This window comes from Paramisgurnus dabryanus, chromosome 16, assembly GCF_030506205.2.
Source record: "Paramisgurnus dabryanus chromosome 16, PD_genome_1.1, whole genome shotgun sequence".
NCBI lineage: Eukaryota > Metazoa > Chordata > Actinopteri > Cypriniformes > Cobitidae > Paramisgurnus > Paramisgurnus dabryanus.
The window spans coordinates 16,226,593-16,252,411 of NC_133352.1; the positions used below are offsets into that span (position 1 = coordinate 16,226,593).

The window sequence follows — 25,819 nt, forward strand, 5'->3', positions numbered from 1 at the left end:
GGTCAATTTTATTGAATGTTGCATCATATCTGTGTTTTATCAGCATGGATAGATCGTTTAGTAATTATCATGTGTTGAGCTCAGATAACGTCTATATCGTTATTCATACGATGTGGATATTTTACATACACAAACACTGTGACTACAGAGGTTATGTTACATTGTGTAATTTAGCCCAGACAATGTGTATTGAGAGATGTCATGATTTATTGCTCACTTTTCATTTCATTTTGAAGATGCTTTGTCATAAACAAAGGGTTTGTGTATAGTTGGAGTGCTGGTGATTTGATTTATACTTTAAATAAACCAGTATATATTTTACTTTAGTTTATTATGATAAACACTGAAGTATAATAAAGTATTTATCATGTGAAATGTAAAAAGAGATACTGTATTAGGCAATTAAAAAGTAGTGTAAATACCCTGCTGTCTAAAGCAGTTGCGATACAAAAACACAAAGTCTATTTTTCATGTAAATGGTGTCTCAGTATATCTCTCTAAAGTGTTGTGCCTTATATGTTTTTTTTTTTTTCGGTGTTTTTCAGAAGTGTTGTTTCCTGGGGATTCATTCCTTCAATTAAAGAGATTATAAATAGTTTGTTCTTACATTTTCTTTCACAGTTTATGCATATCAACCGATAATGAGCCTATGTATTACTGGCTGTGTACTAAGGTGATGCAAAATTGCAAATTTAATACATTCATATCACTCTGGGCCTTGAGGATTAACAGGTGCAAATTACAATACAAAAGGTGACGTTGATTAATTTTTCAGTTACAGGCTGAAAAGTAACTCATAAAGACAAATTATACATATAATTTTCAGTATGGTAAATATAGCAGATAAGTGAACAGTTATAAATGAAATCTAACAAACAAACAACTATGGCCAAATATATTTGCAGATGTTTTTGCAACAGCTTCAAGGAAAGTGCTATTGTTTTGTTTTTTTTAATTAAACTGCGTTTTTGTACGTGTTGTGGTGTGTGATACTGTTTGCACAAGTAAATTCAAAGGCGGAGATGTTTGCTTTCAATTGTAAGCACTTATACATTCAGTGAGCATGTAAGTTTTCAATTATTGCACTGATTTTTTTTGACTAATGATGGCTTTTTTATGTAACTGAACTAATTAAACTGCGGATCTTTAGGAATGCAAATTTATATCAACTTTAAAACACCAGTCACTTTTCAATAAACACCTGCTCGAAATAAAATCAAGTCCTTTGCGCTAAAATGTTCACTGTCACTTACACAATAATAGATGATGTGCAAAGAACGCAAAATTATTAAGTTATAGGTTTTTTATTATCTAATAGTTTGCAGAAAAAGTTAAACACATAACAAAAAATCCTAAACAATGAAGACGAACAGATGCGATTACAGTGCTTATTACCCTAAAGGAAACCCAAAAAAACAAACAAACAATCTGCTATGAAGTGCTACAAACCATTCTGGGTCTTAGAGGTTAGACTGCATTTATTTTCTCTCTTCTCTTTAGTGTAGAAAGAAATTCAGATTTTGTCGAGTTCTGGTAGCGTCTCTAGATCGCTGATTTTTGAGATCAATTCAAGAGCCAATGTGATACCAATATAAAAAACTAAGAAAGAAAACTATGTTCACACAATACAGCATGTATTCAGTGGTGTTAGCTTTGACCCATATGTAAAACACAAAATAAGATTTTGGGTTTGGAGCTTAAATGCATAGAAAAGTATGTTCATTCAGAATAAATAGAAGCATTTCAAATGTGAAACTGTACTAGAGGCTTTCTAAAAGAAGACAAACCTATATGACTATGAAGGTTTTTTACCAGAATAAATTGGTAAATAAGATTTTTGTAAACTACAGACATCCTGTTTAAAACTGTCACAATGAGTGGTATTTCATTTATTGGACTGACCTGTTGTTGTTGTTGAACTATAAATCTAAAACAATAAAAAATTATCTAGCAATGTGTTTATTATCTTTATCTTCAAAATACTACATAATGATAGAAATGTTTTGACTGATAGTACGGGGCAAGATGATAACTAAAAAAACTTGAAAAACAAAAAGGTAGAAAAAAGGCTTCATTGCTCTAAGATGAAATGAGATCCAAATGAAGAGGTCCATGTGTTTTGCATACAATCAAGTCTTTAAAAGCAGTTCAGCCGTTGACGTCCTTCGTTCTACTGTGCTCTGATATGAGCCGACTGCATAGTTCTGACTCATTTCCTTAGTTTACAAGTCAAGTTCAATTCACGTCAGTGTCTGAAAATGAGATCCGCCATCATGATCGATGGTTTATTGGCCAACATAACAGCTGTGTAATATCAGTCTTCTGAAATGACATCTATGTCCTCAGGGCTGCCCTGTTGAGTGGCTACCCTCCAGCGGTTCACATGCTGAGTGCCTTTCCTCTTCTGCTGAGGGTCTGGTGACTCTTCCTCCAGCTTCTGTCTCTTGTGCTTGGTCCTTCTGTTCTGGAACCAGACCTTCACCTTAACAAGACCAAGAAAGAGATGGCATTTTAATTTAACCATTTTTGAAGACAAAAATAGCAAGCTTGATCATGTGTTTTTCAAAATGGTTTTGAGAGGAAAAATATGTAATATAAAATGGTTTGAGAGTTCAAAAAAATATGTAAGCCTATAATTATGAAACTTTTTGGAAGTGTCCCAAAAAAATTTTTTTTTGCTATTACAAATATATCCACACATCATAATTTTGCCATATTTAAAAAACGCACCTGTAAAATGAAAGTTCTCTCAAAGTGCACTGTAAAATATTAATTGTTGCACTTAGATTTTTACATTTAATCAAAGTTGAATTAGCTTAAGTTATTTAAAAAAAAAAATTCATTTATAGAAAATCATCACGAGTCAAGTTGACAAGTGCAAAAAAAAGGAATTTTTACAAGAAACAAACTTATTTTTTTAATGTATGCCTTATTTTGTTATTATAAAGACAAAATATGTTAATTCATTATTTAAAATTATATATCATCATAAATTAGCGCTGTTTTACACACTGTGGTGTCCAGGAGTCTAATAATGCTTTCGTTTTGCTTGCTTTTAAATGATTACTAATTATTTTCCCCTGCAAATTATATAATCATCATAACATTTTTTTTAATTATTTCATATTGCTTTAATGCAACACGCATTTGAATTGGAATGTTAAAAATTTTCCTCATTATCCCAGCGTGATTCAAGAATGTTAAAAAAGGGCATCTTGCATGCTTAAAGTGTGCCTATAATTAGCAATGTTTATCATTTTTGTTATGCATTTTACAAATTCTTCATTTTAACACTTTATAACAGCTTTAATTGACATTTTACAGACTTCCCAGACACTACGGAATGTCAAAACACCTATTGCCCAAGCTTAACAATCCTGAACATGTATCCAAAGCCGATTGTGAAATGATAGCAAATAAATGCATGTCGAACGAATGGCATTTATTTGCCCTATCCCAAGGCAATGCATGACAAATGACTTCCGTCCTGTGAGGAAACTATGTCAGAGGTGTAGATGAGCGTATGTGTGCTCATATCCCGCAGTGTAAGCCAGCTCAGTGTGTTGGAATGCAGCCGTGCATGTCCTAGAGAGTGGTTCTTACCTGTGTTTCTGTCAGACACAGCCCGTTGGCCAACTGTTTCCTCTCGGCGCCCACCACGTAATGATTCTTCTCGAAGGCGTGCTCCAGCCGTAGCAGCTGCGATGGAGAGAAGGCCGTCCTGATGCGCTTAGGCTTGCGAGAGAAGGGTCCGTGTAGGAGCAGATTTTCTGGGCTACTGTCCTCACCTGGGGATGAGAAGGAAATGTTAATAATAAAGCAGTTTAGTAACCTTATCATAAGTAATAAACAAGAGTTTATTAAAAATCTAAAATATGTGACCCTGTGTGTGACATCCAGGTATTATAATGCAATTATAAGATTATAGTAGCATCAACGTTCCATTTCAATCATTGATTTCGCATTCATTTTAATCTTTGACATGGCCTTACTCAGTCAATATTAAAGATATTAAGATTATATTTACGCAGAATGATATTTTCATGTATAAACTTCATATTTATTTATTCATTAAGCAGACACTTTTATCACATTAATGTTTCACATAGGCAATAAGTGCAGGGTTGCATGTATTAATGGGGCCCATGAGTTGATTTGAATAATTCCAGGTCGGTTTCATACACGGATGATATGAAGTGTGTTCACACCGCATCATTCAGACCAACCGAAGCCTTTTATGCATTCAAAGAAAAGTCTTTAACCTTTGGTCCACCATATGTGGCATTATGCTGATTTTCATACAAATGCAGGGCTTTAACATATTGATATTGAATCATAGATAAACATCTATGGTTAAGGTCGCGAAACAATTGGAGTGAATATCTTAATTGTCGGTTAAGCAAATCTAAATCCCCTACATTTTGTCTGATTTTATTCAAGGTGAGGCAATAGTAAAATATTGTCCTTATCGGTTTTGGTGCGAGCGTGATCTTCGCTTTACCACAGACAACATCTGCGCAGCCGAGTACATTGCCGTTTATTGCAAACAGACAAGACGAGAAAAACATTTTTCATAAACAAATGGATGTGTAATTTACGTGACCACTGCAGTGTTTGGCGAGATATGCTTGAAAGGATATTCAGAAAGAAGATGACCGCAATCACGTATAAACAAAATAATCTCTCCAAGCGGTTGCAGGGTGGATTGTACAGTGCCCAGAAGTGACAGACCATGATCTTTTGTCAATGAGAAATAACCAAAATGTGTCAACGTTCGCATCAGGTGTGCAACCGCAAACGTGCATCAGTAACATGCAAACCTCTCCAATTGATATTTGTGTCAATAACGACAGCAAACACCTTTTCACAACTTCAACTGACTGGGTGAATGTGGTTGTTCATGGCCTAACTCAGGCCTTAAAGAGGTCTAAACTCTTTGTCAATGGAAGTCCTTACAAACACGTTGATGATGTAAATGGATTTTAAAAATGCATCCATGATAATTGGCTAAATTAACTAAATTGCCTTACCACAACTTTAAACTAATTTCAAAAAATGAATTGTAACCAATAAAACTTCAGTTTACAATAACCCATTCACATGTTAACACGGATCATCAAAGAAAACACAATTCTCAACACAAAGGATTACTAATGGCATCACCAGAAGATGAAAAGAGGATTAGATTGAGCCTACTCGGACTTTAAGTCTCTTTAAAACCACCGAAACCAAGCCTTTATCTGCAGACAATAGCTTTGAACTGACTCCTTTCACAGGAGCATTAGCCATCACACAGAAGCTACTTTAACTCACCGCCTTTGCCTTACTTAATAATACGTCGTCTACACACATTAGCCATGCATTTCTCAGCTTCCCGATGTGAAAAAGACAAACTTTTTGGCCAACTTCAACACTAAACTTGTTTGTTTCCATGCGCAGACTGACAGTATCGGTTACTCCGGTAAAAGCCTTGAATAACAGACTTCTCAAAGGTCCTAATAAAGAACGCACTTCTATTTTAGTTAAAGGTGCATATTTTCTGTCACAGGACTGTCATTGACAACTGCTTTCAGCTGGCGTGCTGAAAACGCTTTGAACACCAGAGGCAAAAACAATGGAGACGTCTCTGTGCAGAAATGAGAGGAGCTGAGCGCAGGTCGGGTGGAAGAATGTAAATAATGCCTTCTAAGGTGTTGAAAAGCCGTCCTTAAACCTTTCTCAAGGTGCACTGAGCACCAAACCAACCAAAAATGACCCCAGCAACAGTGGTTAACTTTTAAAACTAGTATATTCTACTATTTTAGGTTATTTCGATACACTATGCTGTCATACTCTCGGTCTGGCATCATCATCATGTGTCGCATCACCTCCGTGTCTCTCGAGAGAGGTGGTGGATCAGACTAGCAGGCCAGAGAACCGACTGAGACTCGAGCCTCCTGAAGAGCCGGGAGACCCTCCGGGGGTTTGGACTCAAACACACACTGGCCTATCCAAGGCAAGAAAGCCCCCAACACGAGGAAAAGGGAACCAGATGGCACCCAGATCAGCTTTACTACCATTCCCTTGGCACAAACAAGCTTGGTCTTGTCAGTGCTGTTCTCATTAGAGGCAGGGCGAAGGGTGGTCTATAGTGGGAAATAAAGAGACTGCACCCTTTGGTCTCTTCTACAGACTGAATGTGCAGCCTCTTAAATCTAAGCATGAATTTCGATTTATGGCAATTACGTTGTATTCAGGCTATATATTTTATTAGTATTTATCGGTTCCCTCAAACCCACAACCTGTGCACTGTTAACTCATCTACCAATTGAGCTACAGGAACACTGATTGACCCAACACATTTAATATAACATTAATGAAATATTTCGAGAAAGAATCGATTTAGGGTGCAATGACACCTTTCATATATCTGGAACCTTGCAGAGAGTCACCTGAGAATAAAATGCATTAACACAAGGATAAGGCTCAGTCCATCTGCTTTGGAGAACACTGTCTGACCTCTCCCCTGTTGTTACCGGCACCATAATCTGTTAAACGCACCCATAACACAAAACTCAGCTCATGTACAACAGCAGGGCGCTCTGGGATCCTGTTTACCTTGTCCCGCATGACAGATTCGAGGACATGGATGCATCTCTTTTCCCATTCAGGAAGTGCTGGAGTTAAACCCCTGCACACATTAGCGCTGACAAGAATGGGACACCCTACTCGATAGGGGAATACTTTCCCACCCAATCCCCTCTGCTGTATTTAGTCTTGTCCAAACAGTAGTTTTCTAGGTTATTGGACACCATCAGTGAGTGGATCTGTTCTGTGTGTAAACAAAGAGGCACTATCTGAACCCCGGATCTGAGTAATAGTGACAACAACCTCTGACTTCCACCAATTACCTGTGTAATGCCCCCAAGGACTGGGGTATAGCTCAGCACCCTAAATGGACACCTAATGTGGCAGGGCTTTCCATCACAGCCCTCCAATGAGTTAATCAGAGCAGCCAGTAACTGATGCATGCTTTAACAAATTGCCTGGTAAATAGGGCCAACCAATATCAATTACACGTTTTCAGAGGAATCTTAAAAATGGATTTAAAATTATATAAATTATATATATATATATATATATATATATATATATATATATATATATATATATATATATATATAAATTATACAATTATTATAACTATAATTATATTATTATTATTATTATTATTATTATAATTAAAATGTTTCAGAGATTGCATAGTGGTGATGGCTTAATATAATTTTTTATATTAAGAATCAAACAGCTTCAAAATATGTCAAGGCTGTATTTGTTTTTATTACTACAGGCAGCTACCAATAAAAGTTAAGGAAGTGTTTAAAGAAATGTGTGTTTGGTACATTATGTCGTTAATACAGTCTTACAAATGTTTGCCTTTTTATTATTGTAATTTGAAATACTTTAACACTTTAGCAACAATGTAGGCTATAATGCATGCAAATGAAAAACTCACAAACAAAAATATACAATAGTTGAAAGTAGCATATCTGAAAACGTAGTTCATTTTATCCCATCAGCATTATATATTAATATAATATTAAATAAGAATATAATTTACAAAGCATCTTCATAATAAAATATGAACAGTAAAATGCTTTCATTTTTTATTTTAAAGTTAACTTTTGTCTGTTTTAAAATTGGTCAATGCTAAAGGTTTTATTAAGCTATATTTAACCTCAATTTAGGTAAAACGTGGGTAAATTATTCTCAATTATCAGTATACGTAAACACATTAATAATGTTTAAATAATAAATCACGTAAATTAACCAAAACATTAAGAACTGTATCAAGCAAATACGAAAGCAATTTGGCCGATTGTTTATATTAATAAATATATATAGCAATGAAGATAAATTAGCCTTGTTTCCTAACTGATTTATTGACAACACAATTATTTGATTTAGGTAATTTAGTTACACATTAACAAAAGTTACACATTAATTTATTTTACACTTAAATACTTTACAATTTCCTGTTGGGTGGCAGCTTTAAAATGTTTATTAGTAAAAGAGGGAATATAATTCAGTTGAGGGACAAATCTAACAACGTTCCGTGCGCATCTTTACAATTTAATAATAGTGTTATGTTAATAAATATTTAAACCAACATTGACAATTGAAATACCTCATAGCCAAAATATGTTGGATCTTCTTTCAAGTGTTAATACGCATTAAGTAAACTTCACAGGCCTATGTTTACAATATTATCGTAGTGCGCTTACCCTGGAATCGGTGTCCGAGATATCTGTTCCGCAGTACCCATGGGTAGAAGTTCAAGGTGTCTCTCTGATGAGGACTGAAGAAGGGCTGTGTGGGAATCTGAAGATGTCGCAGGGACAGGCCTGAGTTTGCTGTATGAGAAGTCGGATCTGTGAACATCATCTCTGGGCTGCTGCTGTACAATGTTCTGCCTGAGTTCTGGAAGCAGCTCCCAAATGGAGATGGATGGATGGATTCAGAAAATCTCAGAGCCGTGGGTCTGATGGGCTCATCCGCGGCTGCACTTGAGGAATTGGAGTCTTTGCCCACGAGAGATTCAATGGTGAAGCACTTCTTATTATGCTGAAACATTGTGATCAGCTATAAAAAATACTCAGTTCAATAGAAAAAGAAAGATGCTATACACGTGTGGCTTGGATGACCTGGGAAATCACCCTGAAGCCGATGATGAAGTGGAAAAAATCCCAAAAAGTAATTCTTACATTGTCATAGTCCCTCCACAATCCATAACTTCATAAGGTTCCTTTGCTCTGTGAGTCTCGTGGCTTGCAATATAACTCCAGTAGAAGAAAACAGAGTCGAGTTGTGATTCTGTCAGTTTCCAGGACAAGCTTGAGTGATACCAGTTATGATCAGATTAACTCAGATCTCAGCTCATGGATGTCAGAATAAACCTGACCAATCGTCAATTCTGTCTTCGTGTTCGGTTTAGTATGAAGCAGACATCAGCTTCGGAGCAGATCGCAGCGAGCTCTTATGATCGATGATCCGTCAGCTTTTGCGACAGGGCTTGTCATGAGCCAACTTCAATACCTGCTCGGAGATCTCCGCGAGAGAGGTGTGGTGCGCACGCGCAGACGCACAAGCGCTAAACAGTAAATTACAGCCATTTTGTGTTGTGCAAAGTAATTCGGTATTTGAATAGCAAGTGTTTAACAACAAATGAGTCATTTTGGACATGTCAGAAATCAAAGATAAACTCGAGTTTGTAAATAAAAGATTTAAAGAGTTGGTCAAGTAGAACGAGGACAGATAAAACAGGTGAAACTAAATCTAAGGTCTTATAAAGTAACTTAGGTTGAAATTATCTTACATTTTGTGTTTGTTTTGAACTGTATAAAACTACAGGAATGCGTTCATTTTAAAGAGATCAATACATTTTGGTTTTGTAAAACACTTTAGATTGAAAAGGGCTTTTTTCTTTCATCCATTATCAGTAGCCTAATTTGATGCATAGAAATTGAAATATTATTAGCTGCTTTACCTTGTTGTATCTGAAACAATTTATGAATCATGTTTTGAAGTTTCCTGTTTATAAATGGCCACAAGATAACAACATTCAACATATTGTTGTTTGTTTTAATTTATATATTTGACGCAACAACATTAGAACATTGACTCTGTAATGTAAAAATGTTGTGAAAGTGCTTTATTGGTCAAAGGGTAAAAAAAACAAATATATAAATATAATGCATAAAATAGGCTACTTTCAGCACATTTTCACATTTATTGATCAACGTCCTAAATACGTAAACGCGAAAATTAAAACAAACAATAAGGTAAACAACACAACTTAATAAAGAAATATAATATAGATAAATATAGAGGAAAAAAACAGTTTAAAAATCAATATCACCAACACATTAATAATTTTATTGGTAACAGTAGTAGTAAAAAATAATTGTAAAAATAATAACTGTTATAAAAAAACAATAATAACTATAACAATAATAATAATAATAATAATAATTGTTTAATCAAGGGATTGAATAATCTCATTAGAGTTAGGGTTCTTCTAATAAAGAGAACAACAAAGAGAACAGGGGACATTTTTAAGATTTGTTTAAGTCAAACAAAATGAGAAAAAAAACACTTTCACTTGTGCATAAAATCTGACTAGGTTAACACATGCAAAATGTTTTTTTATTAATCGGAACTCGTCATCACGTCAAGAGATGTAAGGAATTTGCGCTTAGTTAAAGAGTTTATGAAGGTGTCTTAATGAAGCAGGCACAGATCAAGGGAACGGAGCATTGATCTCTGGGCTTGACATGTCTCGAGTGCCTCTCCTTGTCTCATTTGTCAGTTACAACCGTAATAAGTTGTTGAGAGAGGATGGAGGCTAATGGGGTGGATCAGAGTCTCGGAAACCCCGGACAGATGTCACTCTTTTCAGGAGGAACAATCGTGGCTCAGGAACCACACAAAAGCCCCCTGCTCAAGCCTTTCACAATCCACACAGCGGAAACCCATGTGAACCACGCAGGGCACAGACCCCTTTGAGCCCCAAAGCAGCCCGTCTCCAGCCCTCTTGTGCCTGCCTTCTCAGTCCCTCTGCATATAATTAATAGCTTTCTCTGGCCAATTTTGTCCCCTTTGCCTGAAATACAAATGGCCATTAACATCTATTAATTTTGCCTCTGGCAATTGATTGCGGATTGTGAACAGCTGAAAGGCTATAACAGTTGGAGTTTTTGTAAGCACTCTGGGTGTGAAGACGAGTTAAAATGTGATTATTGTTCCCCTGCCTGGAACTAACTGGTGTTAAACCCTCTTTGAACACGGAGAGGCCAAGATATGTTATTTTACTAGTCATTAGTTGACTCAGAGAGGGTATGAAATGGATGACCAATGTCGAAAGACTTGAGGAACATGACGAAAAAATAACCATACTTATTAAGAATTTGCAAGGTGAATAAAAAAAATAAAAATAATAATAATAAAAACTAATTGTTACGCTATATATTTATTGATAAATTAAGTGTATTCAATAGATAAAAAGTAAAATATTATTTAAGCTTGTTTGTGTTAGGATGATTATTAAATACTGTTATATTACACTTGCCAGACATAATAAAATAGCTCAAGGGCCAGTCTTAAAGCCCTAAAAACAGATAATGTATTGCTTCACTGTTCACAACATTGTTTTATGTTTTTGCTCCACAAGTTTATACAATGATCACACACAGTAAGTGCTAGGGATTACTCACGGATTACATAGATTGAACAAATATTTTTCATGCTTAATCAGTGACTGGGCAAAGATTATTTTGATTATTTATTTGATATAATTTATAGTGCACGTTTGTTGTAGACTCAGCTTTATCCTTTACAAACAACGCCCTCTAGTGTATCAACTCATCAAATAAGCCACCTTGCGTCCAGTGACTTAATTTTCATGGCGTTTAAATTATGTAATTACAGCTATGTTTAGAGTTTAATTTAAAATATTTTAAATATTTTACCAATTAAAATTTTTTACTATCTTAAAATTTGCAGAACCTAGTACTGCAAAAGTCTTATATGCCACCATGCCACAATTAGATTTGTTGTTTTTGCAATGTTATAGTGATCATATATAATTGTTTCTCAGTCTCTTTAATAGAAAACATCTAGAAAATGCTGGAAATGTTTATAGTATTAAAAACTGTATAAAAATGTAAACTGACGTGTCAAGTTTTTAGGGTAGCTAAACTTCCTTTCACTTGAGCAATAGCAGAAAACTGCAGGATTTCTTAAATTAAATTAAATATGTATTACTAATTTTAAAGAAAGTAGTATTTTTACTTCATTCTGCTCAAAAACGCTTAAGATGTGTTTAGTGCCAAAGAGATCACACTAAACACCGACGATTTTTTATTAGTTTGTACATATTTCCTGTATTTTCTGTTTTAATAAAATAGATTGAAAAAACAAATATGGATGGACATTAAAACGACATCAACAACAAGTCTGTACTGGTGGTGGTGGCCTAAGACTTTTGCACAGTACTGTATATGTATTGTGCACATTTATTCATTTAATCTAAGGTGAAATGCATTAGCTCATTAAACCATGGTAACCATAATTTCCGCCAACAATTAGTTTTGTAACTTAATCTGGTTAACTGGAAAAAACAGAACAGACCTATATTTTAAAAATCGAAAAAGACTCTAAAAGCCTTTGAAAAAGATTAAATACCAATTTGTGATACACTGACAACTAACTGTAGCAGAATTGTAGCCTATATAGAGGGGTTGCAAGTTTACAAACATTGCAGGGTGCGCGCGCAACCAAGGGGCAGAAAGACCGATTGGTGAGCTGATCTGCTACTGCAACAACCTTAATTATTGAAGCGTTCTTTAATGTTTGTACATAAATAAGACTTGATTTTAGTTGTATCTGTTTTTCTGTCTTTATTTTTGCAGTGTTACTGTGATACATGTATGAATTATAATTTTATAATTATAATGCTAGTAACGTAATAGTCGCATCTACTGGTATGTTAACATCAGGCACCCAGCACTGACTCTGTTGGTACTATTTTCCACGCAAAAATTCCTTGGCATTTTGACTTACAGACACCGCTACTAGCATACAACACAATGCACGTCTCTTCTTTCTGCCCCTCGGTTGCGCGCGCAACCAGTTAGTGACGTCGCCGTGCAACCCGTCTATTGTAGAGCTACCTAAATATTTATGTCCCTCAACCAAATGGGTCAACAGTGGGCTAATTAAAAATAAAAACAACCCAACCTGATTCGCAAACGGAAATACATTGACAATTTCACGTGTCTATTTTGACTATCAGTCCTTGTGAGACGGATTTTCTTATTTTAAAAGTGGTTTTATTTCTGACGGAATCAGTAAGTTTTTTCTATCAAGGTTTCGATAAAGAGATTTAAATAAATGTTTTCGTTGTTATCGTTTTGCCGCATCACCACATAGCTAGATATAATAGCTAGATAACATATAGTTGTCATCCTAAAAGCCCCATCAGATTAGCCATGATTTGCTCAAATCTTTTTCTGAACCAAGGCCAACCTCAGAAAACCCTTGTACAAAATAAAACCAAAAACACAATTACCCTCAACTTTAAATTGTTTTAATAAACAGAATATCCCAATAATTAGATTCTAGGCAAAAACTAAGTTCTCTTTCCACACACTTTTATTATTGGCATTGCTCTGTGAGTGTAAAGTACCCTGTATTTAAAAAAAGTGAGTGTAATTGTTGCATTGGTGTAGCATCATTTTTATTTTTTGTCAAGCAGGTTGTTGCCACAGGCATCGTAAACAGTTGTAATATTACTATATTACCATATCTTAGACAGGGTACCAATTCACAGCGTGCGTTCAAGCATTGCCAATAAAAACAAAATGTTTGTGGGGACAGAATTTTATTACCGTTGCACTTAAAGACTTTCATGTTTTGGATGTAGCTTCATGCTTCCAGTTAAAAGGGTCCTTACATAAGCCTGTGAATGTAAGGTGTAACGACACTCCATGCATTCTGAATTGTGAACAAAATGTAAAAACAACTAATTCAATTTTATATAAATACTGAATAATGTGCAAATACAAAGTACCCTTAAACCCATCGTCCATATAATAATAATGTCTTTAAGAAGACACATATTCAAGGAACAATGCTGTAGATTCTAAATTCAAGCTAAGATAAAATATGGATTTCTTTTAAAGACAAGGCTGAGCAAACACTCACAATTGCACTATGAAAAACAGTCCAAAGCAGGCCACCCATAACAAGTAAAATATTAAAAACCAAACCATTGAAAATCTGGTATTTGGATGCCCATATTTCCAGATGCAAACTCAGTGCAGAACCTGACAACTGGTCCATAGTTCAGTTCATAAATGATCTATGTTGAGGCAGCAATACGGTCAGCGCTTCATCGTGGATGAAGTAAATAACACTGTCCTATATAATAAAAGCTGAAAAATCAATGTCGTTTACTCCAAACAGAGACAACGATTCAAGTCCTTTTGGTTAGAGGATCAGAGTGATTCATCAAGTGTGACTGGCACTAATAAGTGGTGGATGCTTTACTGCCACCATTGGAAAACAGTTGGTACCATTTAGGCTTTCCAGATCCTGCTAAAGCGCATTAGCTGAACTGGCACCATGGAGTCTCATCAAGATCACACTGGAGTGAGGTGCTGATGACAGTACATGGAGCTCCACTGATGGTCAATTCCTGTCTGGACTCCACCTTGTAGTGGAGATTAGTTAGGCCACCCTCTGGGTCGATCTTGAACTGTTCCTGTTAAAGCACATAGGATCATTGTAAAACACTGGATTGATTTCTAAAGCCAAGTTTGAAATATTAGCCATAGAGTTAAATGAATCACAATAACAAAAACCTTTTTGAAAATAGATGTCTTTGAATAAGTAAATAACACTGGATCACAAAGTCAACACATATAAAAAAGAAAACAAGTAGCTTGCTTCTACCTGTTTTTGTGCGGCAATTCTCTTCTGATCTCTCTTCCTCCAGCCCGGATCATGGATGTGTTTAAATGTTTTAGTTCCTGTAGTTATTCCCTTTGGCCTAAAAAGCTGAAGCGATTCAAACTATTACTTTAAAAAAATGTTAACAAAAAGAAAACTCAAACGTTATTTTTTAGAGGCAAATTTGTGGATCTTTCAGTTTTGTTGTACCTGAAGTTCAGCTGTTTTTAGTCTTCTGAAAAATTCATCATCTTCTCTTCCCCATCCCCAGAAGCGATTTGACATTCCATTGCACTTAGGACAAAAATTAATAGAACAACAAATTGCAGACAATTTCTCGAATCATTTGACACACACACAAAAACCTAGCATCTTACCATCTGATAATGTCTCTTGGTGAGCAACAAGATCCCACCCACGTAAGTCTTGTAATGGTATAAAGGATGAAGCTCTGGGGAGGCCACATGAAAAGGTCCTTCCTCTGGAAATCCATAATCTAGATCCTCATTTTGAGGCAATAAGTCCACATCATGCATCGCAATGTAGTCTGTGTCATTGCCACTCTCCATGTAGCCAACGTTGATAAGTGAAGCTCGATTAAATCTGAAATAAATATGAATTTAAATAAAAACCCTATTGTATCACTCCAAAACTATACTTTCTGTAAAGCTAATTCACTAAAGTACAAAGATTACACTGGACATCAGAGAAAATCCAACTCGGATAATTGCACTAATATTACAGGTGTAGCGGAGGATTTTCTCATCAAATTTTAGAAAAGAACCGCCTTCTCCACTTTTTTAAAAAATGCAATTGCGCAAAACTCCTGATTGACAACTAGGAGGACCAATCGTCTTGATGATCCACCAGGAAACAGAAAATCCTCCGCAATACCTTTAACACTAATCTGATCTCATTAAAAACAATTGCACTAATATTAACACTAATCTGATCTCATTAAAAACAAAAAAACAAAAGACTCACCGGAAGTGATCCACTTGGTTTATAATAAATATTCTGTGCCTTATTTTCTTTTTATTGAGAAAAGCATGCATGTATGGCACAAATATCAGCAGCTCTTCAAAGCGTTCTCTAAATGGAATGATGAGGGCCATTTTGTGAGGGCCCCAGGAAGAGTCATCAACAGAGGAGGCTTGTCTCTCTACAGGACAGGGCTGGTGAGGGAGATGGCTGTACCCAGCAGTTTGACTCATGTCTCCAGAACAAGTCAACTGCACCCATAGAAGAGACCCTAAAACAAACACCATGCAGAGCCCGAAGAGCCTCCAGACGGTGCATTTCCTCGACAAAAAACTGAAAACACAAATGCATGTGTGAAAACTCATCATTGAGATAGACGGATGTGGTTTTGTCAAGCTTTATCTAATGTATGAAAAAAAACTTGGATTTGCAATTTCAGATGCAGTTACAGGCACATTCATGGCACTTCAACGTATAATGTGAATAGTTTTTCAAGCATTTAAATGTGCAAACCATCTCTGATGTGCATATGATAAACCTGAAACTAGTTTTGTATGTTAAACTTTCTGTTAGCAACTAACAAGCAAGCATTGTCCATTTTAAAGTCAACACACTCCTAAATAAAACTTTATGCGTCATACTCACTGAACATCTCCATGAAGATGCACCCTTGAACTTTCACTTCTTGAAATTATAAAACAAATTAAACTACTGCCAGTAAACTAAGATCACCTTCTTCTTTATGCAAACATTGTGTTTTGTAAAACCCACAGTTTATCCTTTGAAATTATTAAAATAGACCAGGGACTGGAATAAATTCATATTGAAATAATGCATACATACATTACAGTACATACATTAAATATACGCTTACCTTCTGTCATCTTTAAAATACAGCACTGGTTTTCTGCGTGAAGAGTACATCATCTTTATGCCGATCGTAATATCTTCACATGTAATTCAACGACACGGGCTTTATTATGTTGGATGATGTCATCTACACGTTAATATCGCTTTTATCATTTCGCATTATAATAGTCTTTGTGCATTTATCCCTCAAGGAATTGCAACTTTAAATAACATTCTTCCAGTTGCTAGGTTGAATGATCCCTTACATGGTCGATTCAACACTAAACGAATAATCGTTAGACTAAGCCCGATTCATTGTTTTAATAACGTTTGCGAGAGACTAATGAATGTAGTTACACGTCACTCATAACGGTGCGATAACAATCGCACAACACGAGCTCGCAGTCATGTCTCTGAATGAATTACACGAGTTTTAAAAGCCGCAAACATACTGGTTAGTTTCTGCTTACGTTAAAAGCCGTATCAATGCTGATTAACATTTACAGTACAAACTTGATTGTTAACTGTGACAAAAGGAGAAAAATTCACACGCTGGCTGGTCCGTTCTTAAAATGTTTCCCTGGAAAACAGCGAACGACATTGAGTTCCTAGAATTTTTTGACCTCCGAGGGTTCACTGTACATTACAAATTAGCTGGGAATAAAAGATTTATATTGCAGAATTTACAAATCTAGTTAAAAACATACGTTTCAAGCTTTAAAAAACGTAATTTTTAATACATGTTTGTTTTGTTTCATATGAATTTGTACCATAAACATCAAGACCTTGACATACAATCAGTGGAGTCAAAAGAGGCACACTTTTAAAAGTTTCTTGTTTCGTGTTGCAATCACTTTGATCTGTTTGTGGCACAAAAAAAATCAGTTTAGTGAAGGGGAGATCTGTACGCCAAAAGGTAGGTACTACATCAAATGTGACCCTACCTAGAGGGTCAATTTTTCTCTGAAATTGAGATTTATACATCTGGGGGCGTATTACAGAAACTTTCTATCTTAGGTCTTAACTTAAGATATGATGTGTTAAGTTAAGATTTTTTACAAATTCATATTACAGAAGCAAATCTTAAATTGATTTAGGATTCTCATCTTATTTCAACAAATCTTATCTCATCTCTAGTTAGGAAATCCCAAATCGCTTAATCATGTTCGGCTATCAACTGTCATGTCTGTTACCAAGCAACCAGCAATGCGTGAGCTGCTGCTACAGTAAACAAAAGAATTGTCCTTTTTATTTCAATGGGCCAGAAAAATACATTTTATTAAATTCATAGTAATTATAGTCTGTGTTTTTTGTATTAGTGTTTTAGCACATCATCTATCAGTTACCATTCAATTTAAACATTAAGCAAATGTGACTTACACAAATTAAAAAAATTATTCTTCCTTAGTGCTAGGATACTATTGTACATTTCAACATTTGATAGAGACATGACAAGAAATAGATGCTGAGTCAAGTATGTACTGTATTCACTATAATCCCATCATCGGATAAGATAACTGTTTTTTAATAATGAGGGATGACAGAAATTGAAAGACCGCTCCAGTAGTGAGAAACATTGTGATTATGTGAATGTGTGAAGGTAAAAAAACATTCAAAGAGTAATCCAAAAACAAACATTGATGTTTTTCATCCTCCACTTTGTTAAAAATGTAATGTCACTCTCCCGCAGCTCTATCATAATGTGATTGTTTCAGCTGGCTCTCATTAAAGTTTTAAGTTAGGACACCTGTGAGGTGACCCTAAAGTTAAGACCGTTTTTAGGATGTTTTGTCAAGTTAGGATGCTTCTGTAATACCACTTTCCTATCTGCAGTTAAGATAAGATAATGCATTTAGGAACATCATTCTGTAATAGCTTTTGTCTTAAATGAGGTCCTAACTGAAATTACCATGGTTACCAAACAGTTAAGATAAGATTTTAAAGTTAGGACTTTTCTGTAATACGCCCCCAGGAAAGCTAAATAAATAGATGTTTAATGTACAACATTTGGCAGAGATTTAACTATTTAAAAATTTGAGGGTGCAAAAAAGAAAAAAATCGCCTATAAAGTTGTCCAAATGAAGTCCTTGGCACTGCACCCACTCACAAAAAAGGTTTGATATATTAATAGTAAGAAATTAACAAAATATCTTCACTTAATATCCTTCTGTTTTTTGGCTTACAAGAAAAATCATTTTGACTCATCCAATGTATTATAATGTACAACTGGCTATTGCTACAAATATACCCGTGCTACTTGTGGCTGGTTTAGGGGTCAAGAGTCACAAATTATTAAAGCATCTTACTGTATATGATCTTTAGGTGTTAAGTTTTATTTTGTTTCTATTCTTGTGAGGACAATTCTCATTGCTGTAACGTTTAAAACGTCTCTTTTTATACCTGTTACAAATTCTTACAAGAAAACAGAGGTGTGGGAAGGGTAACTTTATTTTTGAGTGCAAGTATGGGTTAGATTTCTCATTAACAGAAATTTCCCCTCCTCTGTCCCTACTTAAAGACAAATCCATTTCCCTGTGGCTGCTTATAAATGACAATGACAAAAACATTGTTAAACCTTTATAACATAAAAATGTGAGACCAATGAAAGTCAGCGACAAAACATTGAAAAACACAATCCTAAGAAAACACAACTACATTTAACTACATCATGTAGAATTTAGGCAAACAAAACACATAATTGTAAAAAATTTTACAGTGTATTGCGGGCAGTCTGTTTTCAATTTTGTAAAGAAAAATAAATATGAAAGAGTGCGGACTATTTAAGGTTGAAAAATCATCAAATGCTCTAAGGATACCCAAGGATTTGACAACAGAAAAAGATATATCGGGAAAATTAAGAAAGTTTGTGAAATCGAAATGTGAAAATCCTGTAGATTAACTTTAATGAAAGTTAAGAGCAAATGTGGAATTAAGATTATGAAAAAAAAATCACACTGCTTTTAAGCATATTTCAACCATTCACATTTTGATAACTACAATTTGCCATTTATTTGGATTTTTGCATTGTTCACAAGGATATACACATACTTAAAAACAGTTTAATTTAAGTACATCAAATTGTAGCCATCAAAAGGAAAGGCATAATACTAATCTGATCTAGGTGTCCTTGATCACAAAGATGATCTTAAAAATGGAGGAAAACATTTAAAAGAAAAACCAAAAAAGTAGAAACATTCATTCTGAAAAAACTTTTTAAATACCGTACTGCATAACAAAACAACAGAAGACATTTACACCTGCCACCAGAATAAACTTTTTGTATTGTAAATGTTAAAGCAAATAATGCAAAGTCATTTAGAAAAACACTCACAGCCCTTGACACAGTTATTCATTTTATCCATTTGCTATCTTCATCATCTCTTCAAATATTTTTGTAACAAAGTAAGGGGCTATAAAATAAAAAAATGCGACCACTACAAAATTTATGTTTTGAATCCAGTAAAATACTTTCAGTGGTTTCTCCGTCAAACAGGCTGGAACAAACTGTAATGTATATCTGAACAACAACTAGATTCACAGTACGGAGGGGTGTGGCACTGAAGCAAACAGTGTGACAAAAATCTCAATGCAGGATTCAACAGAAGAATTTAAGGTGGGACCTGAACTGACAAAACGTTGGATTTTCAGCAGTCTTGACCCCACACGAAGGTGGTAACTTTCAATTTAGTTTGTACTGTATCAATTAAAACGAAAACCCAAACACAGTTCTATACTAATTTCTTGGCCTCAAAGAAGCTCTTGAGATGTCTCATTTGCCAAAATCCAATAGCGACCAGGATGAGTGTCTGGACAATGGACCACCACAGAACCCTCTGATTGGTGCTCTCACTGGTTTGTCTGAAGCGTTCCTCACGATACTACAAGTACAAAATCCGATACAAATCAACATTCAGACAAGGTCCAGAAAATACGCTTAAGTGTAAGAGTTTAGCATTTCATGCAATAAAAACTAGTATTTCCAGTATAACTACATGACAGGTGACAAGTGGATTACAGGACACTTGGATCCAGTTCTCCACTCTCATCCCTATGGGACACTCACTTACCCTTTGATAGTTCTGCTCTTTTTGAATCTGATCCACCTGCTCCATCAGCTGGCGCACTCGTAGCTGTAACTCCGTGAGCTTGTCTTTGGCAGCAATTTCTGCATAGTTGTTTGTATGCTCACCAACTTGGATATCCAGGTGAACACGCTATAAAAATATACACAAGATTCATGGACTAGATTCAAGTTCCCCAATGTAAAAAAAAACCCCACTGACAACCTATTTATGATTGTAGATTAAGTAAACATAGTAGACTTTGCACAACTCACAAGCATTCCACCGGCAAACAGAGCAAATTTGGAGGAATTTGAATGCAAGCAGATCTGATGCTCTCCAGGTGTGTGGGAGGTGAATGTGAACCTTCCCTCGGATCCATACTGGCGGGACAGGATCACCTGAGGTGCATGAATGATAAGCAAATGAGGACATATTAGGATTTAATAAAAACATGCTGGACTTTCAATATTAACCCTTAAACTTACCTTCTCATCGGGATCTTTCACTTCCACGAACATCCCCAGTCCCTGAGTTGCAGGCAAATACTCATCTTTCTGTTTGTCATACAGCTGTGTACGGTAGTTTCCTGTATAATACATGTTTTTAATTAAAAGTTTTTAATCATGTACTTGATCTAAAAATGGCAGATAGTTAATTCAAATGTAAATAAAGTTATTTACTATTGGTTAAAGTGGTTTATTTAAACAAAAATAAAGTCCAGCTGGTGGGCAACATTAACTTTACATGACAAGCTTGCTAGTTAGCACAGGGCTAATAAGCTTTAACGTAAAATGCAAACTTGTGTGTCAAATTCTGCTTACCTATGATCATGGTTTCGTCCGGTATTTCTTCTATGAAACATTTCTTCTCCGTCTCTCCGATATGAAAGTACAATGCAGACACAAAGCTGTTGTAAACGTTTAAAAGCAACACCAAATAAAGTGTAAACTGCATCCTGATTGCCACCATCTTGACACTGCCGGTGAGAAATGAGAAGTGCACTGCGCATGCGCAGAAACACCAATGCCACGTTATCCATCGTCGGCCGACGTCCAATCACAGGCGATTTACACCAGTAGCGAGATGGTTCATGGTTATTGTAGTTTTATCGATTAACCAAACCTACCACGTCAAATCAACAGTACATGTTATGCCAATGTTTGTTTATGTTTCATTCTTATATATTATGAGTTTGTGTCCGTAACTTTCAATTAGTTATATGTGTGTAAAATATGCACACAACGAAAGTTAATGATAAAAAAAAAGGAAGGATTGTCTATACGTTTTACTGACAGTAAAATGTTTATTTAAAATTAAAAGTAGAAACAGGCCCTTAATTATGCAAGAGGACGAGGCTTATTCCTCTCTTTTTGTACTTAAATATTTACATTTTCATGACTTAAATTAACTATCATGGCAGTACGAATATGTTGTAAAAGCATTTAACAGCTCAGAATAAAACTGGAAACGCTCAGTCCGTTGTAAAATGTATAAACATCCTATGATAGTTGAACAAATTAAAATCACACAGGAAAGAGAAAAGTGCAAACAGTCCACTGGTAGAGCTGCTTTATTTTTTTAACCAAAACCAACATCATTTTACAGTCAGTGCCTGCTTGATCTCTAACAAAATATAGCCTACATTTCCTATTAGAACCAAAAAAGGTAATCAGCGCAATCTTGTAATTATTTATTGCAAAGGGCAAAGAAATTTAGCAAAATGTATTTAATGAAAAAAATAAAAATGTAGGCAAAATCTCCCATTGAGCTTGCAAGAATACATGACTTCCGATTTCCTTTATATCCTAAACATTTAAAAGGTAAAAAGTCATTTTGCATCTCGTACTGCGGTCCTTTTGTGAATTTATCTCCTTGCACAAGTAAATACAAATCAGATTTGGTGGTATGTCCAGTTATAAATGTGTAACACTGACTGACAAAGGTCCACTTAGTTTAAAATTTCTGGCCTCGCCACTGTTTCTCACTAATTTGAGGGGTAAAAAATGGTTTGAGTTAAGGGTAACTTAGGCTTTCTTTGATTAAAACCAGGATCAGATGATTGTTGATCCAGGATCAAATCTTACCTTGTGAAATCACAGCAACCCTATAATGATGGGGGGGCTTGGTTAGGGAACCCCCCCATAAGCTTTGACATAATTCGAACACTGGGAAGACCTTCCAGCCAGTGAGAAGTGTGTTTCGGAAATTACCCATTGGATCATCAGCCTTGTCTGTTTTGTGTGAAATGGTACACAAAAGAGAGAAATTGAGAAAATCAATGAAGGGAGATGTGTTCAATATTTAACATAAAAAAGTATTTTATAAAAAATAAAAACGCACATGCTCTAATATCTCTAGTTCTGCCAATACTTTAATCCTTTCTGCAAGTGCAGTTCAGTTGTGTTACCTTTATGGGACTTAAGGTTGCAATGCACATTCGTTGAACGTCTCTATACACTCGTACAAGTCAAATAAACTATGCTTTGCACGTCTGTGCGTTCGACCAGGCATGTATGCGAGACAAAACACACCACACTCCAGGCTTAAGAATGTTTTCAAAGTAATGCTTACCAGACAAATCTCCTGTAGTTGCACAGGGCCCAAAATAGTAGCCTGTAGGGAGGTGGACATCTCCGATATCAGTACACTTTTTCCAATCATTGAGATGTCTCGTTTGCAAAAATCCAAAAGCCACCAGGATGAGTGCCTGGAAAATGGACCACCACAAAATCCTCAGATTGGTGCTCTCATTGGTTTGTCTGAAGCGTTCCTCACAATACTACAAGTACAAAATCCGATACAAATCAACATTCAGCCAAGGTCCAGAAAATACACTTAAGTGTAAGAGTTTAGCATTTCATGCAATAAAAACTAGTATTTCCAGTATAACTACATGACAGTTGACAAGTGAATTACAGGACACTTCATTATTATGTATCCAGTTCTCCACTCTCATCCCTATGGGACAATCACTTACCCTTTGATAGTTCTGCTCTTTCCGAATCTGATCCACCTGCTCCATCAGCTGGATCACTCGTAGCTGCATCTCCGTGAGCTTGTCTTTGGCAGCAATTTCTGCATAGTTGTTTGTATGCTCACCAACTTTGATATCCAGGTGAACACGCTATACAAAAAATACACAAGATTCACAGACAAGTAGTTAAAAAAGGATCTAATCAATATGGTTCCCCAATGTAAAAAACCCTGACAACCTATTTATGATTGTAGATTAGGTAAACATAGTAGACTTTTTACAACTCACAAGCATTCTATCGGCAAACAGAGCAAATTTGCAGGAATTTGAATGCAAGCAGATCTGATGCTCTCCAGGTGTGTGGGAGGTGAATGTGATCCTGCCCTCTGATCCATACTGGCGGGACAGGATCACCTGAATTGCACGAAAGATAAACAAATGAGGAAATTATTTAATAAAACATTCTGGACTTTCAATATTAACCCTTACACTGACCTTCTCATCAGGATCTTTCACTTCCACGAACATCCCCAGTCCCTGAGTTGCAGGCACTGCGGTCAAGCCAGCCGCCACTCCGAAAAAGACGGTCAAACTAGCCCCCCGTTTTTTTCTGTGTGCACATAAATGAGACATTACGGTAAACGCACGAGAGGAATGATTTCAAAATAAAAGTTTCTCACTTAATCTGCTGATATTTCTGTTGAATTATGTGTCTCTTTTAAGTCATTGCTAGGGTATTATGGGTGGTTGCTAGGCTGTTTCTCTTGCATTCTGTGTGGTTGCTAGGGTTCTATAAATGGTTGCTAGGCTGTTTTTGTTGCATTATGTGTCTGTTTTAAGTAATTGCTAGGGTATTATGGGTGGTTGCTAGGCTGTTTCTCTTGCATTCTGTGTGGTTGCTAGGGTTCTATAAGTGGTTGCTAGGGTGTTTCTGTTGCATTCTGTTTGGTTGCTAGGCTGTTTCTGTTGCATTCTGTGTCTGTTTTAAGTCATTGCTAGGGTGTTATGGGTGGTTGCTAGGCGGTCTCTCTTGCATTCTGTGTGGTTGTTAGGCTGTTGCTAAGGTTCTTTAAGTTGTTGCTAGGGTATTATGGGTGGTTGCTAGGTTGCTTCTCTTGCATTCTGTGTGGTTGCTAGGCTGTTACTAGGGTTTTATGCATGGTTGCTAGGTTGTTATTGTTGCATTCTGGTTGATGCTGTGCTATTGTTAGGGCTTTTTAAGTGGTTGCTAGGGTATAGCTTTGGTTTTCTATGCGATTGCTAGACTGTTGCTAGGGTATTATGGGTGGTTGCTAGGCTGTTTCTATTGCATTCTGTGTGGTTGCTAGGGTTCTATAAGTGGTTGCTAGGCTGTTTCTGTTGCATTATGTGTCTGTTTTAAGTCATTGCTAGGGTATTATGGGTGGTTGCTAGGCGGTTTCTCTTGCATTCTGTGTGGTTGCTAGGGTTCTATAAGTGGTTGCTAGGCTGTTTCTGTAGCATTCTGTTTGGTTGCTAGGCTTTTTCTGTTGCATTCTGTGTCTGTTTTAAGTCATTGCTAGGGTATTATGGGTGGTTGCTAGGCGGTCTCTCTTGCATTCTGTGTGGTTGCTAGGCTGTTGCTAGGGTTCTTTAAATTGTTGCTAGGGTATTATGGGTGGTTGCTAGGTTGGTTCTCTTGCATTCTGTGTGGTTGCTAGGCTGTTACTAGGGTTTTATGCGTGGTTGCTAGGTTGTTTTTGTTGCATTCTGGTTGATGCTGTGCTATTGTTAGGGCTTTTTAAGTGGTTGCTAGGGTATAGCTTTGGTTTTCTATATGATTGCTAGACTGTTGCTAGGGTATATGGGTGGTTGCTAGTCTGTTTCTGTTGCATTCTGTGTCTGTTTAAGTCATTGCTAGGGTATTATTGGTGGCTGCTAGGCTGTTTCTATTGCATTCTGTGTCTGTTAAAAGTCATTGCTAGGGTATTATGGGTGGTTGCAGGGCTTTATCTGTTGCATTTTGCATGGTTGCTAGGCTGTTTCTATTGCATTCTGGGTCTGTTTTAATTCATTGCTAGGGTATTATGGGTGGTTGCTAGGCTATTCTGTTGCATTATGTGTCTGTTTAAGCCGTTGCTAGGGTATTATGGGTGGTTGCTATGATGTTTCTGTTACATTCTGTGTCTGTTTTAAATCATGGCTAGGCTATTTCTATTGCATTCTAAGTCGTTGCTAGGGTATTGTGGGTGGTTGCTAGGCTGTTTCTATTGCATTCTGTGTCAGTTTAAAGTCATTGCTAGGGTATTATAGGTGGTTGCTAGGCTGTTTCTATTGCATTCTGTGTCTGTTTTAAATCGTAGCTAGGGATTTATGGGTGGTTGCTAGGCTGTTTCTGTTGCATTCTGTGTCTCTTTTAAATCATTGCTAGGGTATTGTGGTTGTTTGCTAGGCTATTTCTATTGCATTATGTGTGGTTGCTAGGCTGTTACTAAGGTTTTTT

General features: G+C 36.1%; 4 protein-coding genes across 5 annotated transcripts; all 4 read right to left on the reverse strand.

The window, feature by feature from the left end:
• Window positions 1-1,326: 1,326 nt before the first annotated feature.
• On the reverse strand, window positions 1,327-9,065 carry emx3 (empty spiracles homeobox 3). Its single transcript, XM_065266563.2, has 3 exons — window positions 8,265-9,065; window positions 3,604-3,788; window positions 1,327-2,482 (listed from the first exon to the last, which is right to left on the reverse strand). The coding sequence occupies exons 1-3, from the start codon at window positions 8,611-8,613 to the stop codon at window positions 2,315-2,317; spliced, it is 702 nt and encodes a 233-aa protein (XP_065122635.1). The 5' UTR covers window positions 8,614-9,065; the 3' UTR covers window positions 1,327-2,314.
• Window positions 9,066-13,110: 4,045 nt separating this feature from the next.
• Window positions 13,111-16,895, reverse strand: b4galt7 (xylosylprotein beta 1,4-galactosyltransferase, polypeptide 7 (galactosyltransferase I)). 2 transcript variants are annotated; one of them, XM_065271617.2, is made up of 7 exons: window positions 16,346-16,895; window positions 16,117-16,155; window positions 15,475-15,804; window positions 14,868-15,093; window positions 14,701-14,784; window positions 14,494-14,598; window positions 13,111-14,302 (listed from the first exon to the last, which is right to left on the reverse strand). In XM_065271617.2, the coding sequence occupies exons 1-7, from the start codon at window positions 16,396-16,398 to the stop codon at window positions 14,147-14,149; spliced, it is 993 nt and encodes a 330-aa protein (XP_065127689.2). In that variant the 5' UTR covers window positions 16,399-16,895; the 3' UTR covers window positions 13,111-14,146. The 2 variants fall into 2 exon arrangements, with proteins under 2 accessions (XP_065127689.2, XP_065127691.1); XM_065271619.2 differs by lacking the exon at window positions 16,117-16,155.
• A 1,855-nt stretch (window positions 16,896-18,750) lies between these two features.
• Window positions 18,751-21,383, reverse strand: LOC135753683 (transmembrane emp24 domain-containing protein 9-like). Its single transcript, XM_065271634.2, has 5 exons — window positions 21,206-21,383; window positions 20,870-20,970; window positions 20,657-20,782; window positions 20,388-20,534; window positions 18,751-20,198 (listed from the first exon to the last, which is right to left on the reverse strand). The coding sequence occupies exons 1-5, from the start codon at window positions 21,351-21,353 to the stop codon at window positions 20,049-20,051; spliced, it is 672 nt and encodes a 223-aa protein (XP_065127706.1). The 5' UTR covers window positions 21,354-21,383; the 3' UTR covers window positions 18,751-20,048.
• A 22-nt stretch (window positions 21,384-21,405) lies between these two features.
• LOC135748312 (transmembrane emp24 domain-containing protein 9-like) lies at window positions 21,406-23,903 on the reverse strand. Its single transcript, XM_065266501.2, has 5 exons — window positions 23,854-23,903; window positions 23,647-23,772; window positions 23,362-23,508; window positions 22,956-23,163; window positions 21,406-22,615 (listed from the first exon to the last, which is right to left on the reverse strand). Exons 1-5 carry the CDS (start codon window positions 23,884-23,886, stop codon window positions 22,458-22,460), a joined length of 672 nt encoding a protein of 223 aa, XP_065122573.1. The 5' UTR covers window positions 23,887-23,903; the 3' UTR covers window positions 21,406-22,457.
• Window positions 23,904-25,819: the final 1,916 nt, after the last annotated feature.